This window comes from Neophocaena asiaeorientalis, unplaced genomic scaffold, assembly GCF_003031525.2.
Source record: "Neophocaena asiaeorientalis asiaeorientalis breed wild unplaced genomic scaffold, Neophocaena_asiaeorientalis_V1.1 scaffold132, whole genome shotgun sequence".
NCBI lineage: Eukaryota > Metazoa > Chordata > Mammalia > Artiodactyla > Phocoenidae > Neophocaena > Neophocaena asiaeorientalis.
In genome coordinates this window covers 2,056,156-2,070,613 of record NW_020173393.1, presented here as the reverse complement: position 1 = coordinate 2,070,613, position 14,458 = coordinate 2,056,156, and the positions used below count along the sequence as shown (strand labels likewise).

The 14,458-nt window shown below is 47.9% G+C and overlaps 1 protein-coding gene across 1 annotated transcript; it reads right to left on the bottom strand.

Annotated features, from left to right (window-relative positions):
- Window positions 1–552: 552 nt before the first annotated feature.
- Window positions 553–5,063, bottom strand: LOC112400844 (antileukoproteinase). Its single transcript, XM_024746803.1, has 6 exons — window positions 4,982–5,063; window positions 4,148–4,306; window positions 3,752–3,898; window positions 2,608–2,754; window positions 1,461–1,610; window positions 553–578 (listed from the first exon to the last, which is right to left on the bottom strand). The coding sequence occupies exons 1-6, from the start codon at window positions 5,061–5,063 to the stop codon at window positions 553–555; spliced, it is 711 nt and encodes a 236-aa protein (XP_024602571.1).
- Window positions 5,064–14,458: the final 9,395 nt, after the last annotated feature.

Genomic DNA, 14,458 nt, shown 5'->3' with positions numbered 1-14,458 from the left:
TGCTGTATCTGCCCTCGGTGGGGAAGGGATGGGGTCCCTCTACCGTGTCATGAGAGGAGTGCCTACACGTAAATTGCCCGGTATCAGGTGCCAGGAGAGACTCCCTAGCCATGGGAAATCGAAGCCCGCTACAGAAGCCTCCTGTGTAAGTGAAGCGTTGTTTCATCCATGCTGTGCTTTCCTTGGAGACTCTGATACCAGTATACAATGGACAGACGTATGTGTTTGGAGTCCTCCCTTGGGACTGATAATCGGGTACACGTTGTTCTGTTCAACACTTATTTTAAGATAGAAGCAATAGTGTCTTGGGTCATGATCACCACAGAAGGAAAGTATCCACCATTTTCTGAGAACCTGCTATGGCCCTGTAACATTGCTCTTCATTTTGCATTGGATGCCCCAATGCTCCAAACACCAAACACTGTGAGAAGTTGATTTTTATCATCACTTTGCAGGTCAAGAGATTAAGATGTAGGAGATAAAGTCATTTGTCCCAAACCACAGAGCCAAGGCTTTTCAGACTCATGTTGTAAATTCTGGTCTGTCCAGCCCCTAAGCCTCTTCCTTCCGCTCCATATCTGTAAGAGGGAGGCCTCTTATTCAGACATTCCCTCCTCATCTCCCACCAAACTGATCCCCAATGAACCACAGAAGCAGGATGTACAGAGAGAGAGATGCTCATTTATTTATTGACCAATCAACAGGCATTTGCTGGCAGCCTACCAGGTGCCAAACCTTTCTGCAAAGAAGATATTGGCGATAGGACCAAGGCTTCACCACGGAGTGCCCCAGTGACCCAAGCGTGGGAGTAGAAGGGAATTCCCAGACCACGCAGAGTAGGAATCCAGAGCCACTTCCAAGCGGCAGGAATCAGGCTGTGAGAGAAAATGAGATCAGGACTTCAATACAGGAACCAGCCAAGTCATCTCCACATTCTCTCCCCAAGAATCCCCTTGTGATAGAGAAAATAGCAAGGTTCTCATATAGTTGTATGAGTCTTGGTATCAGGAGGCTGATTTCAAGTCTCTATTTTACTAGAAAACTCTAAGGTTGGAGCATTGAGCAAGATTATCCTCAAAATCCACTGATCTTTTGGGCTTTGACCCTAGACAACATCTTGGAAATAACCTTAATAATACATACTTAGTGCACAGTGCTTTTGACAATGCACTTTCAACTTCATTATGTCCATTTTACAGATAAGGAAACTGAGACTCAGAGTCACTTGCCCTGGGGCCCTTATTCAGAAGGGCTGGGATATAATCAGAGCCATGAGCCATCCTATGGAAATCCTTGCCCTGAGGCCTGGGGAACAGGGCTCTCGGAAGACAAGGGAGTCAGGCAGAGGCTTTCCTTGGGGTCCAGATCAGGAGTCCCCCTGTTTATATGCCTGGAACTCCAGAGGGTTGAGACTGAGAGAGCTGGGGGGAAGAGGTCAGCCTGCCCCAGCTCCTCCTTACCTTTCACAGGAACCATGCATTCTTTCCCACAAAAGCCCTCGCAGCACTTCAATTCACCCACGCACTGGCTGTCTGTCTCACATTTATTGGGGGGGTTAAGCATCATACATCGTGCGCGGACCACTGGACACTTCCCAGGCTTCTCCTCAACTGATGAGAGTAGAGACATGGGTTAGAAACCCTGTACCTTCCATACTAGCCCCCTGCTCTGGACCCCAGCCCCTGCTCCAGCCTGAGCCTCCCATCCCCATGACCACAACATCCCTCCTGAAGCCGGGATACCCCCTGAAGGTAGGCTCTGGCTCTCTTCTGACATTGGGCCCCCAGTCAATGCAGGTGGCCAGTTGTCCAATGCTGCATGGCTGGTGGCTCTCCCACCTCCCCACCTGGGTTCAAGATGTTGACAGGATCCAGGCATGTGATCCCGCAAGTATCAGGGCAACATTTCTTCTTCTCTGGACACTGCCAGTCATTGTTGCACTTGGGTTTCTCCTATATAAGGCACTGGGCAGGTTTTGTAGGAGGGCAGTCTCCAGCTTTGAAAGCTTTGGAAGAGAAGTTTAAGAGTTTTGGAGGAGGCTGGGTGTTGAGTAACCATCACGGCTCCTGGACAAAGCACCGCTTTCCAGGAGTGACCCTCACTCAGGTGACCATCCACAAAGTCCAAAGTGAAGTCCCTGTCTGATCTCCATGAAGAGTGACAGGCTTGATGAAATCACACACGTGGTCAGGAGGAAGGCATAGGCTTCCCAGCCAAGGTTTCTTTCCCCAGGGAGAAGCAAGGCTCCACACAGGCAGAGAGGCAGGCTGAGCATGATGGAGATGGAGGGAAATAAACAGAGATAAATAGAACCGACAGAGCAGGTGAAGAGCTAGAGCCAAAGACAGGAAAACAGAGATTAACGGAAAGAACCAGCAAGAGTCCGACTGATGAAGGGCTGGGATATAATCAGAGCCATGAGCCATCCTATGGAAATCCTTGCCCTGAGGCCTGGGGAACAGGGCTCTCGGAAGACAAGGGAGTCAGGCAGAGGCTTTCCTTGGGGTCCAGATCAGGAGTCCCCCTGTTTATATGCCTGGAACTCCAGAGGGTTGAGACTGAGACAGCTGGGGGGAAGGAGGTCAGCCTGCCCCAGCCCCTCCTTACCTTTCACAGGAACCATGCATTCTTTCCCACAAATGCCCTCGCAGCACTTCAATTCACCCACGCACTGGCTGTCTGTCTCACATTTATTGGGGGGGTTAAGCATCGCACATCGTGCGCGGACCACTGGACACTTCCCAGGCTTCTCAACTGATGAGAGTAGAGACATGGGTTAGAAACCCTGTACCTTCCATACTAGCCCCCTGCTCTGGACCCCAGCCCCTGCTCCAGCCTGAGCCTCCCATCCCCATGACCACAACATCCCTCCTGAAGCCGGGATACCCCCTGAAGGTAGGCTCTGGCTCTCTTCTGACATTGGGCCCCCAGTCAATGCAGGTGGCCAGTTGTCCAATGCTGCATGGCTGGTGGCTCTCCCACCTCCCCACCTGGGTTCAAGATGTTGACAGGATCCAGGCATGTGATCCCGCAAGTATCAGGGCAACATTTCTTCTTCTCTGGACACTGCCAGTCATTGTTGCACTTGGGTTTCTCATATAGAAGGCACTGGGCAGGTTTTGTAGGAGGGCAGTCTCCAGCTTTGAAAGCTTTGGAAGAGAAGTTTAAGAGTTTTGGAGGAGGCTGGGTGTTGAGTAACCATCACGGCTCCTGGACAAAGCACCGCTTTCCAGGAGTGACCCTCACTCAGGTGACCATCCACAAAGTCCAAAGTGAAGTCCCTGTCTGATCTCCATGAAGAGTGACAGGCTTGATGAAATCACACACGTGGTCAGGAGGAAGGCATAGGCTTCCCAGCCAAGGTTTCTTTCCCCAGGGAGAAGCAAGGCTCCACACAGGCAGAGAGGCAGGCTGAGCATGATGGAGATGGAGGGAAATAAACAGAGATAAATAGAACCGACAGAGCAGGTGAAGAGCTAGAGCCAAAGACAGGAAAACAGAGATTAACGGAAAGAACCAGCAAGAGTCCGACTGATGAAGGGCTGGGATATAATCAGAGCCATGAGCCATCCTATGGAAATCCTTGCCCTGAGGCCTGGGGAACAGGGCTCTCGGAAGACAAGGGAGTCAGGCAGAGGCTTTCCTTGGGGTCCAGATCAGGAGTCCCCCTGTTTATATGCCTGGAACTCCAGAGGGTTGAGACTGAGACAGCTGGGGGGAAGGAGGTCAGCCTGCCCCAGCCCCTCCTTACCTTTCACAGGAACCATGCATTCTTTCCCACAAATGCCCTCGCAGCACTTCAATTCACCCACGCACTGGCTGTCTGTCTCACATTTATTGGGGGGGTTAAGCATCGCACATCGTGCGCGGACCACTGGACACTTCCCAGGCTTCTCAACTGATGAGAGTAGAGACATGGGTTAGAAACCCTGTACCTTCCATACTAGCCCCCTGCTTCTGGACCCCAGCCCCTGCCCCAGGCCCTGCCCCAGCCTGAGCCTCCCATCCCCATGACCACAACATCCCTCCTGAGGCTGGGATACCCCCTGAAGGTAGGCTCTGGCTCTCTTCTGACATTGGGCCCCCAGTCAATGCAGGTGGCCAGTTGTCCAATGCTGCATGGCTGGTGGCTCTCCCACCTCCCCACCTGGGTTCAAGATGTTGACAGGATCCAGGCATGTGATCCCGCAAGTATCAGGGCAACATTTCTTCTTCTCTGGACACTGCCAGTCATTGTTGCACTTGGGTTTCTCATATAGAAGGCACTGGGCAGGTTTTGTAGGAGGGCAGTCTCCAGCTTTGAAAGCTTTGGAAGAGAAGTTTAAGAGTTTTGGAGGAGGCTGGGTGTTGAGTAACCATCATGGCTCCCGGACAAAGCACCGCTTTCCAGGAGTGACCCTCACTCAGGTGACCATCCACAAAGTCCAAAGTGAAGTCCCTGTCTGATCTCCATGAAGAGTGACAGGCTTGATGAAATCACACACGTGGTCAGGAGGAAGGCATAAGCTTCCCAGCCAAGGTTTCTTTCCCCAGGGAGAAGCAAGGCTCCACACAGGCAGAGAGGCAGGCTGAGCATGATGGAGATGGAGGGAAATAAACAGAGATAAATAGAACCGACAGAGCAGGTGAAGAGCTAGAGCCAAAGACAGGAAAACAGAGATTAACGGAAAGAACCAGCAAGAGTCCGACTGATGATTGGAGAGCCACTGACCGGGAAATGAGGCAGAGAGAAAGAGAGAGAGAGGAGTAAAAATAGAAAGGCAGTGAGACCTGGGCTGACAGATGGCTGAGTAAAACACCCAGATGCTCAGAAGCTTGCACAGAGACCTTGGAGCCCAGATGGACATGAACACACCCCCAGGGACGTCTCCTGAAACTAAGCTGAGAGATTACAGTCTAGAGAAGGGGCCGTCCACACACCACTACGAGCCCCCATCTCTGACCCTGCAGCCAGGATCACACCAGGGTGACTCCAACTCACCGTTTCCAGCACCTTCCACAGCCCAAGGTGCCAGGGTTCCCAGGGCAAGAAGCACGAAGGGGAAGAGACCACTGAACGTCATGGTGAGGGCAGGGGTGGCTCTGCTGGCCCAGCCGCCCCCATTTTATACCTTCCCTAGTGGGTGTGGCCTCACGAGCATTTCCTCGGCCCCTCCCAGCTTCAATGGCATAAGCAGGAAGCTTGGCCAGAGACCAGGAAGCTTGATACCGGAGAGACAGTGGCTCCTTCCTGTCCCGAGCAAGACTGCTAGGCCAACAGAGTAAAGGCCAGAGAAGAAATAGGAGAGGCTGGCCTGGGAGATGTGGCCAGGCTGATAAGGAAACCATTTCAGGTGTCCATCTGAGCCCTGAGCATTGTAGGGGCCCCAGGCTCCTTACCCTTGTTAGTGGAGGTGGAGGGTAAAAGGTCAAATGCAAAAACGCTATTTAGACCTGGATTCTGAGCTGAGACGTTGGGCAATGCACCCCTAGTTCTCCCACTCCTGGAGGCACTATGCCAGGCCCTGGGGATACAAAAGTTAATGGGACACATAGATACAACACAGCGTAGTAGACAAATGTATGAATGTTAGTGTTAACCTGATCTGGATTCAAACCTTGGTACCACAACTTACTATCCGTTGCCTTGGACAAGTCAGAAGACCTTCTAGTGTCAGTTTCTGTAAAGCAGGCACCATTATACTTTTTCTTCTTATAATTGGCATGGGGAGTAAATGCGCCTCTGGCCCAAGGCCTGGGATATAGTAGACACTTAAAAATGGTAGCCATTATAATTATTATCATTATTACAAAATAGTCTCTCTCTGATACACACACATGCGTGTGTCCACGCACGTACGCACACACACATACCTCGGAGCTCACAGAAAGTTATCAAGTCTTCTGCTAACTCGGATTATTTATTATATCTCGAAAGATCCTTAGTCCAACTGACTGTCTGTGTAATCTACTTCTGTATTCTAAAGCCTCTGTCACCGACTCGCTGTGTGACCTTGGTCAGAACACTGCAGCTCTCTGAACCTCAATTTCCCCATCTGTACAATGAGAGGGTTAAACTACGAGGTGAAGTTCTCGTCTAGAACCGGTACTGCCATGACTCAACGGCCCCACACAGACTGAGGGCACTGCTGGTAGAGGCTCTCCTATTCTCAAGGCCTGTCTTGGCTATGCTCACAAGATGGCCTCTTAAGATCGAGGGTAGGAAGAGAGACCAGGAGAAAGACTGGTGGCTGTTCCTTCTTAAGGAAGGCTACCATACCTCATCTCTGGTTCTTGGCTGTAAGACTCAGTCATGCCTCTGATTGGCTCTCTCTCTTTCACTCACAAATACCATCTGCCTTGCCATCCACTGGTGTTGGGGGAAGGGAGAGTAGGGGGTCTCCGACATCCTTTATGTCAGATGCTCTTCTCTGGGCCTCGCTTTACCTACTTCTTTGCCTATTGATTTGTTTCCACACAAGACTATGATTTCTTTGAGGGAGAAAACATGTCATTAAAAGATCACAGACTTTGGAATTACACTGAACAGATTTCAAATCCTGACTCTCCCACTTAATAAATGTTCCTTTACATAATTACAGCTAATAATTACTGAGAATTTGTTACGTTTCAGCACAGTGCTGAATACTTTGCGTGATTTATCACCCGTAAACCTCATAACAATATATTAAGTAGGTAATATGAGTCATCCAGTTTGGTCTGCCATACAAGGTGAGAGGAAGAGGAAATACTTTGGGTGAGGTTGGTCAGGGACGGCCTAAGAACTGATGTTTCTTGCCGAGACATGGAAAGCAGCCAAGAGGTACCGTGGGTCCAAAGCTGGGGTCAGAGGAGAGAACCCCTGTGAGGTTCACATCTATAGTTTGTGCAATTCATGTGCCAGATGTGCAGGTTTAAATGAGCTCCAGACAGAAACATCAGTTAGCATAAACTTTGTGTTTGGTGTCATCTTTTAAAAAGGATAGGGAAATCTCTGGTGGTCCAGTGGTTAGGACTCGACACGTTCACTGCCGTGGCCCGGGTTCAATCCTTAATGGGGGAACTGAGATCCTGAAAGCTGTGTGGCGTGGCCAAAAAAAAAAAAAAAGGATATATATTTTTATTTTGATGGAGTCAGTTTTACCCATCTGTCCCTCTATGGATTGTACTTTTTTTTTTTTGCGGTACGCGGGCCTCTCACTGTTGTGGCCTCTCCCGTTGCGGAGCACAGGCTCCGGACGCGCAGGCCCAGCGGCCGTGGCTCACGGGCCCAGCAGCTCCGCGGCATGTGGGATCTTCCCGGACCGGGGCACGAACCTGTGTCCCCTGCATCGGCAGGGGGGCTCTCAACCACTGCGCCACCAGGGAAGCCCTGGATGGTACTTTTTACGTCAACTATCCTTACACAATCCTTTCCATTTTGTTTAAATATTTTCACAAGTTTTGTCTTCCACATTCAAGTCATTAATCCATCTGGAATTTATTTATTGTGAATGGTTTGAATTAGGGATCTTGTTTCCATTTTTTCCTAATATGGAATGCCAGTTGTTCCCCCGTATCATTGATCCCTTATTAATTTATAAAACCACATCTATTTTGTACCAAGTTTTTGTATATAGATGGATGTGTTTCTGTGTTTTATTATTACTCAATTTATTTATTCTCAAACCAGTCTTCCTTGGCACTCTTTGCATTAACATCTCCGTTTTACATACCTTGGTGCTTTGCAGCACAAGTCTTTTCTGTTTTACTTATTCAGGATTGTTTTGGCTATTCTTGCACTTTTCCTCTACTACATAAATTTTAGGATCAATTTCTCAAGGTCCTCAAAAAAATCTGTTGAGATTTTTATTACAATTACATCAAAGCTATAAATTACTGAGTGGAACCAAAATATTTACCCTATTAAGTCTTCACAGATAAAAAAATGATCACTACTCTATTCAAGTCCTATTCAAGTCGTATAATAAATTTTAATTTTTTCATGTAATTCTTGCAAACGCTTTCTTGGTTTATTTTTAGGCAGTAATAAAATTCATGACCATTGTGAATAGGAGCTTTTTCTCTCTTTAATTTATTTGATGGTTTTTGGCATGTAAGCATGCAGCTGGTTTTTTGTATATTGACTTTTGAAAATAAATTTATTTATTTTATATTTGCCTGCTTTGAATCTTTGTTGCTGGGCACGGGCTTTCTCTAGTTGCGGCGAGAAGGGGCTACTCTTCGTTGTGGTGAGCGGGCTTCTCATTGCGGTGGCTTCTCTTGTTGCAGAGCATGGGCTCTAGGCGTGCGGGCTTCAGTAGTTGTGGCTCATGGGCTCAGTAGTGTGGGTCCCGACTCTAGAGCGCAGGCACACTAGTTGTGGTGCATGGGCTTAGTCGCTCCATGGGATGTGGGATCTTCCCGGACCAGGGATTGTAGCTGTGTCCCCTGCATTGGCAGGTGGATTCTTAACCACTGCACCACCAGGAAAGCCCTGTATACTGACTTTTGTAATTGCAAACTCAATATATTTTCTCATGAATTTTAATAGTTTACCCATGACTCTCTTGAATTTCATCTGAAGACATTCATATTATCTGTAAGCATTAACCATTCTATCTCTTCTTTTCCCACCCCTATTCCTCTTTATTTTTATGTCCAGTTTTATTGCATTGGCCTACGATCACTAATTTGATATTGAATCAGAGTGGTGATAGAGGGCAGTCTGGCCTTGTACTGACTTTAAGGATGCTGCTTCTAGAGTTTCACCACTGAGTATAATACTTGCTGTAGGGGCTTCCCTGGTGGCGCAGTGGTTGAGAATCTGCCTGCCAATGCAGGGGACACAGGTTCAAGCCCTGGTCTGGGAAGATCCCACATGCCACGGAGCAACTAAGCCGTGGAGCAACTAAGCCCTTGAGCCACAACTACTGAGCCTGCGCATCTGGAGCCTGTGCTCCGCAACAAGAGAGGCCGCAATAGTGAGAGGCCCGCGCACCGCGATGAAGAGTGGTCCCCACTTGCCACAACTAGAGAAAGCCCTCGCACAGAAACGAAGACCCAACACAGCCATAAATAAATAAATAAATAAAATTAAAGAAAACTTGCTGTATGTATTTGTAAATACCCTTCATCAGGTGAAGAATATTCTCTTTTGTTCCTAGTATAGTGTGTATTTTTATCATGAATGAACATAGAACAATATGGAATGATTTTTATGAATCAATTTAAAGATTCATTTGAATTTTTTTCTTTAAACTTTTAATTTACTTAATCACATTGATAATTTCTGGTTCTTGAACTACCCTTAAGCTCCTGGGATGTACCCTATCTATTTACAAGGTTTTTTAGCACACTGAGAAATTCAACATCCTAACATGTTATTATACTTGTCACTTTGAAATAATGTCAAGCATATAGAAAAAATTGGAAGAATAGTACAAAGAATTATCATCATATTCCTTTCACCCAGACACACTAAATGTTAATATTTTGCCATGTTTATCATTCTCTTTCTTCCACGTGTGTGTGAAAGAGAACGGTTTATTCTGACCATTGAGAGCAAGTTGTATACATCACACTCATTTATACATGAGGACTTCAGTGTATATTCCCTATGAATAGCTTGATTACATCGTTACAGTAGCCCTGATGGAACGTTTAAATATTGGGGTACATATCACTTTACTACAACTTTTCCTTTGCTTTTATTTCATTCCTATAATTACAGTCAGGACACCATATTAACCTGTTTTTGATATTGCATGTATAGCAAAGTTATATTAGATATTAATTTCATTTCAGATTAGTAAAGGGGATATGACTAAAATAAAAAAGGCATCAGGGTCTATAGGGTTGAAAATCACTTATATAGATAATCTCCAGAGAGCCTCTGACTATGGTACAAGTTTGGGCTTGACTCTAGGCAGCAACCCCTCATCCATTTCCAACCCACCCAGAGATCCCAGCAAACAGGGAGGATCCCAGCAAACCATTTCAGAGATGGAGACCAGAGGCTGTAGCAGAATCTATGGATTGACTTACTAACATCCGTTTCAACCTTTTTGCTGTATCTCTATATAGACCAGAGGCTGGAAAATTAAAAGCCACAATTATGAGACCAACACTCCGCCCCACTCCCAGAGCTGTGGCTCTGGATGTGATTTGAGTTTCACCAATCAGGTTCATTCTCTAAAGTGTCCAACCAGAACTTAGTCTGGAAGGAAGCCAAACGCAGGGCACAGACCGTAGCAGAACAGCATTCCTGAACTGTGGCCAAGGCAACATGACTTGGGATGTGTTGGGGGGTGGGGGGGAATTTATCCCAGAACCTCAATTTACAGCCTCCTTCTCCAGCCCTTCAAGCGATTTTATAGGATACAAATTCATGATAATAAATAGCTTTCTGCTTACGCTAGCTAGAGTGACTCCTGGTTTTGCAACTGACGCTTAACCAATATCAAGGATGAGAGAGATACAGGGCTTGCCTGTAGTCAATCAGCCAGTCGATGGCAGAGCTGAAGTTCAAACCCAAGACTCTTTAGGATGTGGCCTCCTGCTCTCCATTCTCAAGCAACCCTCACTTCCAGGACCCTGATCAAAAGTAACCGGGGTAAAAGCACTTCTCAGGGAGACCCCATTGTGAGGGAGTGACTCCTACCCTAGGGTATGAGGACAGCCAAACACATGATCCCCAGCACTGACTGGATGAGATCAACAGCAGTTTATCGGTTCTCAGCTCGAGGGAGAACGCCACACACCACACAGGACCACGTGAGGTTGCACTTGGGGACAGAGCGAGCAACCAAGGGTCGTGGGAGGCAGGGTTAGTAGTGTCAAGAGGGCGGGATGTTCCCTGGTTCCCATATGAGGATGTGACTGGCTTGTTGAAATAATTCCACGAGCCAGCAGGGAACTGAAAGGCGTTACTCAGAGGTAAGCAGGAACCATGCCTGGTCCTTGATAAGGGGTTGTTTAGCTAGGAGATCTTATCGGTGGGAGCAGAGTGGATAGGGGACCCTGAGGTTAGGACGTTCCAGGTCTCCTCCTATCTTACCATATGTCAAGGCAACGCGTCATATCGAATCCTAATTTGAAGTCCTGCATCACAGCTCCCTCGTACAAAATTGTTAAAGTGATGGAAGAAGGTGTTGAAGTTAGAAATGTCAGGTAGATGCTCTCCCTAAGGGTGAACGGGCAGGTGATCTCTTATCCGTGGCCCAGGGCAACAGACGCTTGTGCTCACAAATGGGTTTTGTGTGAGGTCAGCCTCCTTTGATCTTTCACAATGGGGATACATGGGAAATACACACTTTTGCAATTGTGTGGGGGCTTGAGGATCACATACTGGACTCTGGATACATCTAGGCTTGCATCACAACAGGGGAGCACAAAGCCACAGATGATCTCCATCACTATGCTTCTACCCAGCTACTCCCATAGGTGCAGTAGAGCCTGAGGATTACTTTCAGGCATGGGAAACCCAACTGTTGGCCAACGTTGGACCTGCCCTGCCGGTACAACCTGTAACTTAGTCAGCTTCTGGCCTGTTGGCTTCCAATCAATGCCATGGACACGCAAGCTTCTGGAAAGCAGCTGAATTGAGAGCACTCACCCCAGCCCTTCCCCCAGTCTCCTCTCTTCTCCCAGACCTCTGCCTTTCGGCTGCTGGTACTAAGCCAGGGGAAAGCCTCCCAATTTCACTCCAAACATTCTCCCCATTACTGATAAAGTGGAAAGAGCCCTGGACATAGATGTGCTCCCAGAATGGCTTTGGGAACATCTCTTCCCCTCTCTGGCCTCAGTTGCCTTTTCAGTGAAATGGAGCTGGTGATACCAACCTCACAATGTTGCCATAAGAATGACATGGGATCGTATAGGATAAAGAGCCCATCACCATCCCTGGAACACAGGATGGTCTCTGTTCAGGTATGTGACCCTGGCTGCCTGAGAGCCCACCGTGAGCCGTGTGCCCGTGGGGGAGCCTTACTCCCTTCCTTCCAGGCTTCTTTTAAAGTGTACATGCCCCTGGGAGGGGGACGCAGAAGTCACTGGTCCCTCAAGGCATCAGAGGCTGTGCAGATGTTTCCTCCCATGCTGAACTGAGATGATGAAGCCCAACACGGGGAGGGGAGGGGTCTGGGCATGAGGGGCCCAGCCTGGCTGCCCAAACACACCTGCCTTCCCAGAATCATCTGTCACTCCCTTCCTGGCCCACTGAGCTCCCTGCTCTTCTAAACGTTTGGCCAATCCTGCCTTGATCAAACAGGCAGAGGATCACAGCCACCGTGTGACCCTGAGGATGAGGTCACTCCCCACCCAACTGTGAGCCTGTGGGGGTAGGGAGAGTCAGAGATGAGGTTACAAGGGCTGGAAAATAGGTTCTAAGAAGCATGTCATTGTGTCTGTCTGTGGAATGTCAAAGAGCTGTAAATTACCCAGAATCCTCCAATAAGGGGTGCTGAAATGAAATATGACACCTACATAGAATGGAATACTATATGCAGCCCTTACAAAGAATGCAGCAGGGCATGGCCAGAGGTCTTGGGTGCAAGCAACAGACACACCAAGCCTGGCTCGCTAAGCAGAAAGGGCTCTATTGGAAGGCTAACGAGAGGACCATTTCACAACGCTAGGGGGCACCATTCACACTGTGTTCTGAGTATCGCCTCTCTCCCACCAAGACTTTCGAAACTGTGCAACTTGGAAGCCTTGCCAGGATATCAGGTAGTTTGTGGAAATAAAAGAAACCAAGAAAATCGGCCAAGGTCACCAGCAAGAATCATCTGGTTAGGGCTCCATCAACGGACTCTCAATACAGTAAGTCCATACATACGAACAAGTTCCGTTCTGAGAGTGCGTTCCTAAGTCCAATTTGTTCGTAAGTCCAACAAAGTTAGACTAGGTACCCAATTAACACGATCGGTTGTATAGTACTGTACTGTAATAGGTTTATAATACTTTTCACACAAATAATACATAAAAAACAAACACAGAAATAAAGAAAACATTTTTAATCTTACAGTCCAGCACCTTGAAAAGTGCAGTAGTATGGTACAACAGCTGGCATCCAGGGGCTGGCATCGAGTGAACAGGCAAGAAAAGTTACTGACTGGAGGAGGGAGAGGAGGTGGGAGATGGTAGAGCTGAAGGATCGTCAGCAACAGGAGACGGAGGGCAAGCTGCCATTTCACTCACGCCTGACGTTGATGGCTGAGGTTCTGCTTCCTTGCTGGATTCAATTCTATCTCCCCCCTTGAAAAAGTGATCCAGTGATGTCTGGGTGGTAGCTCGTTTTTTCTCTTCATAGATGACACGGTAGCACTGGATTGCATTCTGAATGGCTGCTGTAACCTTCGTGTACCATTCTACGTTCGGGTCCTGTGACTCAAAAACTGACAGTGCCGGGCTTCCCTGGTGGCTCAGTGGTTAAGAATCCGCCTGTCCCCAATGCAGGGGCACGGGTTCAAGCCCTGGTCCAGGAAGACCTCACATGCCGCAGAGCAACTAAGCCCGTGCGCCACAACTACTGAGCCTGTGCTGTAGAGCCCACAAGCCACAGCTACTGAGCCCATGTGCCACAACTACTGAAGCCCGTGTGTCTAGAGCCCGTGCTCTGCAACAAGAGAAGCTACCACAATGAGAAGCCCGCGTACCACCATGAAGAGTAGCCCTTGCTCGCCGCAACTGGAGAAAGCCCGTGCACAGCAACAAAGACCCAACGCAGCCAAAAATAAACAAGTAAATTTATAAAACAAACAAACAAACAAAAAAACCAACAACAGTGCCTCCTCAAATAAAGAAAATTCCCTTGCCGCTTCCTGTGTTGTGAACCTCTGGGGTTCTTCAGTTACTTCTTCTTCCTCTTGTCGCTCCACTCTCTCAATTATTTTCACTTTGGTTTCCATCATTATCCCTTGGCACTTCTTAGCAGTACCAGCTACAACGCTGCTGCTTTTACGCTTGCTTCCGGACATCCTGGGCTACTGCACAGTACTGTACAATAAAGTTCACAAAAGCACAACCACTTGTACGGGATGCACGCGTGGACAATGTACGCCAGACACATGAACCAACTTACGTGATTGGACATGCGAACACACGTTCGCATCTTTGAAAGTTCGCAACTTGAAGGTTTATATGTAGGGACTTACTGTACTGTCACTGCACTGTCTTGAATGACTTCCCACCTGTCCCTGAACCTTTGCCTTGTTCCCTCAAGACTCACAGTCCAAGGAGAAAGCATCGAGTTTATGAAACCCCAGCTGTGCATTTTTGTTTTTTACATTTTGTACATACTATGTACCAAGCGGAGTTCTAAGAATGTAAAATGGATTATCTCATTCAATCCTCACAAAAACCCAGTGGCATAGGGAATACTATCATCTCCATTATACAGATGAGAAAACTGGGTCTCCTTTGACAGAAGCACAGAGAAATTCAGAAACTTGCCTAAGGTCACACAGCTCATGGCAGAGCTGGGATTCGGATAGGCAGT

Coding starts and splice junctions, on each gene's coding strand:
- LOC112400844 (XM_024746803.1), bottom strand. CDS start 5,063: ATGACGTTCAGTGGTCTCTTCCCCTTCGTGCTTCTTGCCCTGGGAACC. Junction 4,307..4,981: donor TGTGGAAGGTGCTGGAAACG/GTGAGTTGGAGT, acceptor TCTCTTCCAAAG/CTTTCAAAGCTGGAGACTGC. Junction 1,611..2,607: donor ATGCATGGTTCCTGTGAAAG/GTAAGGAGGGGC, acceptor TACTCTCATCAG/TTGAGGAGAAGCCTGGGAAG.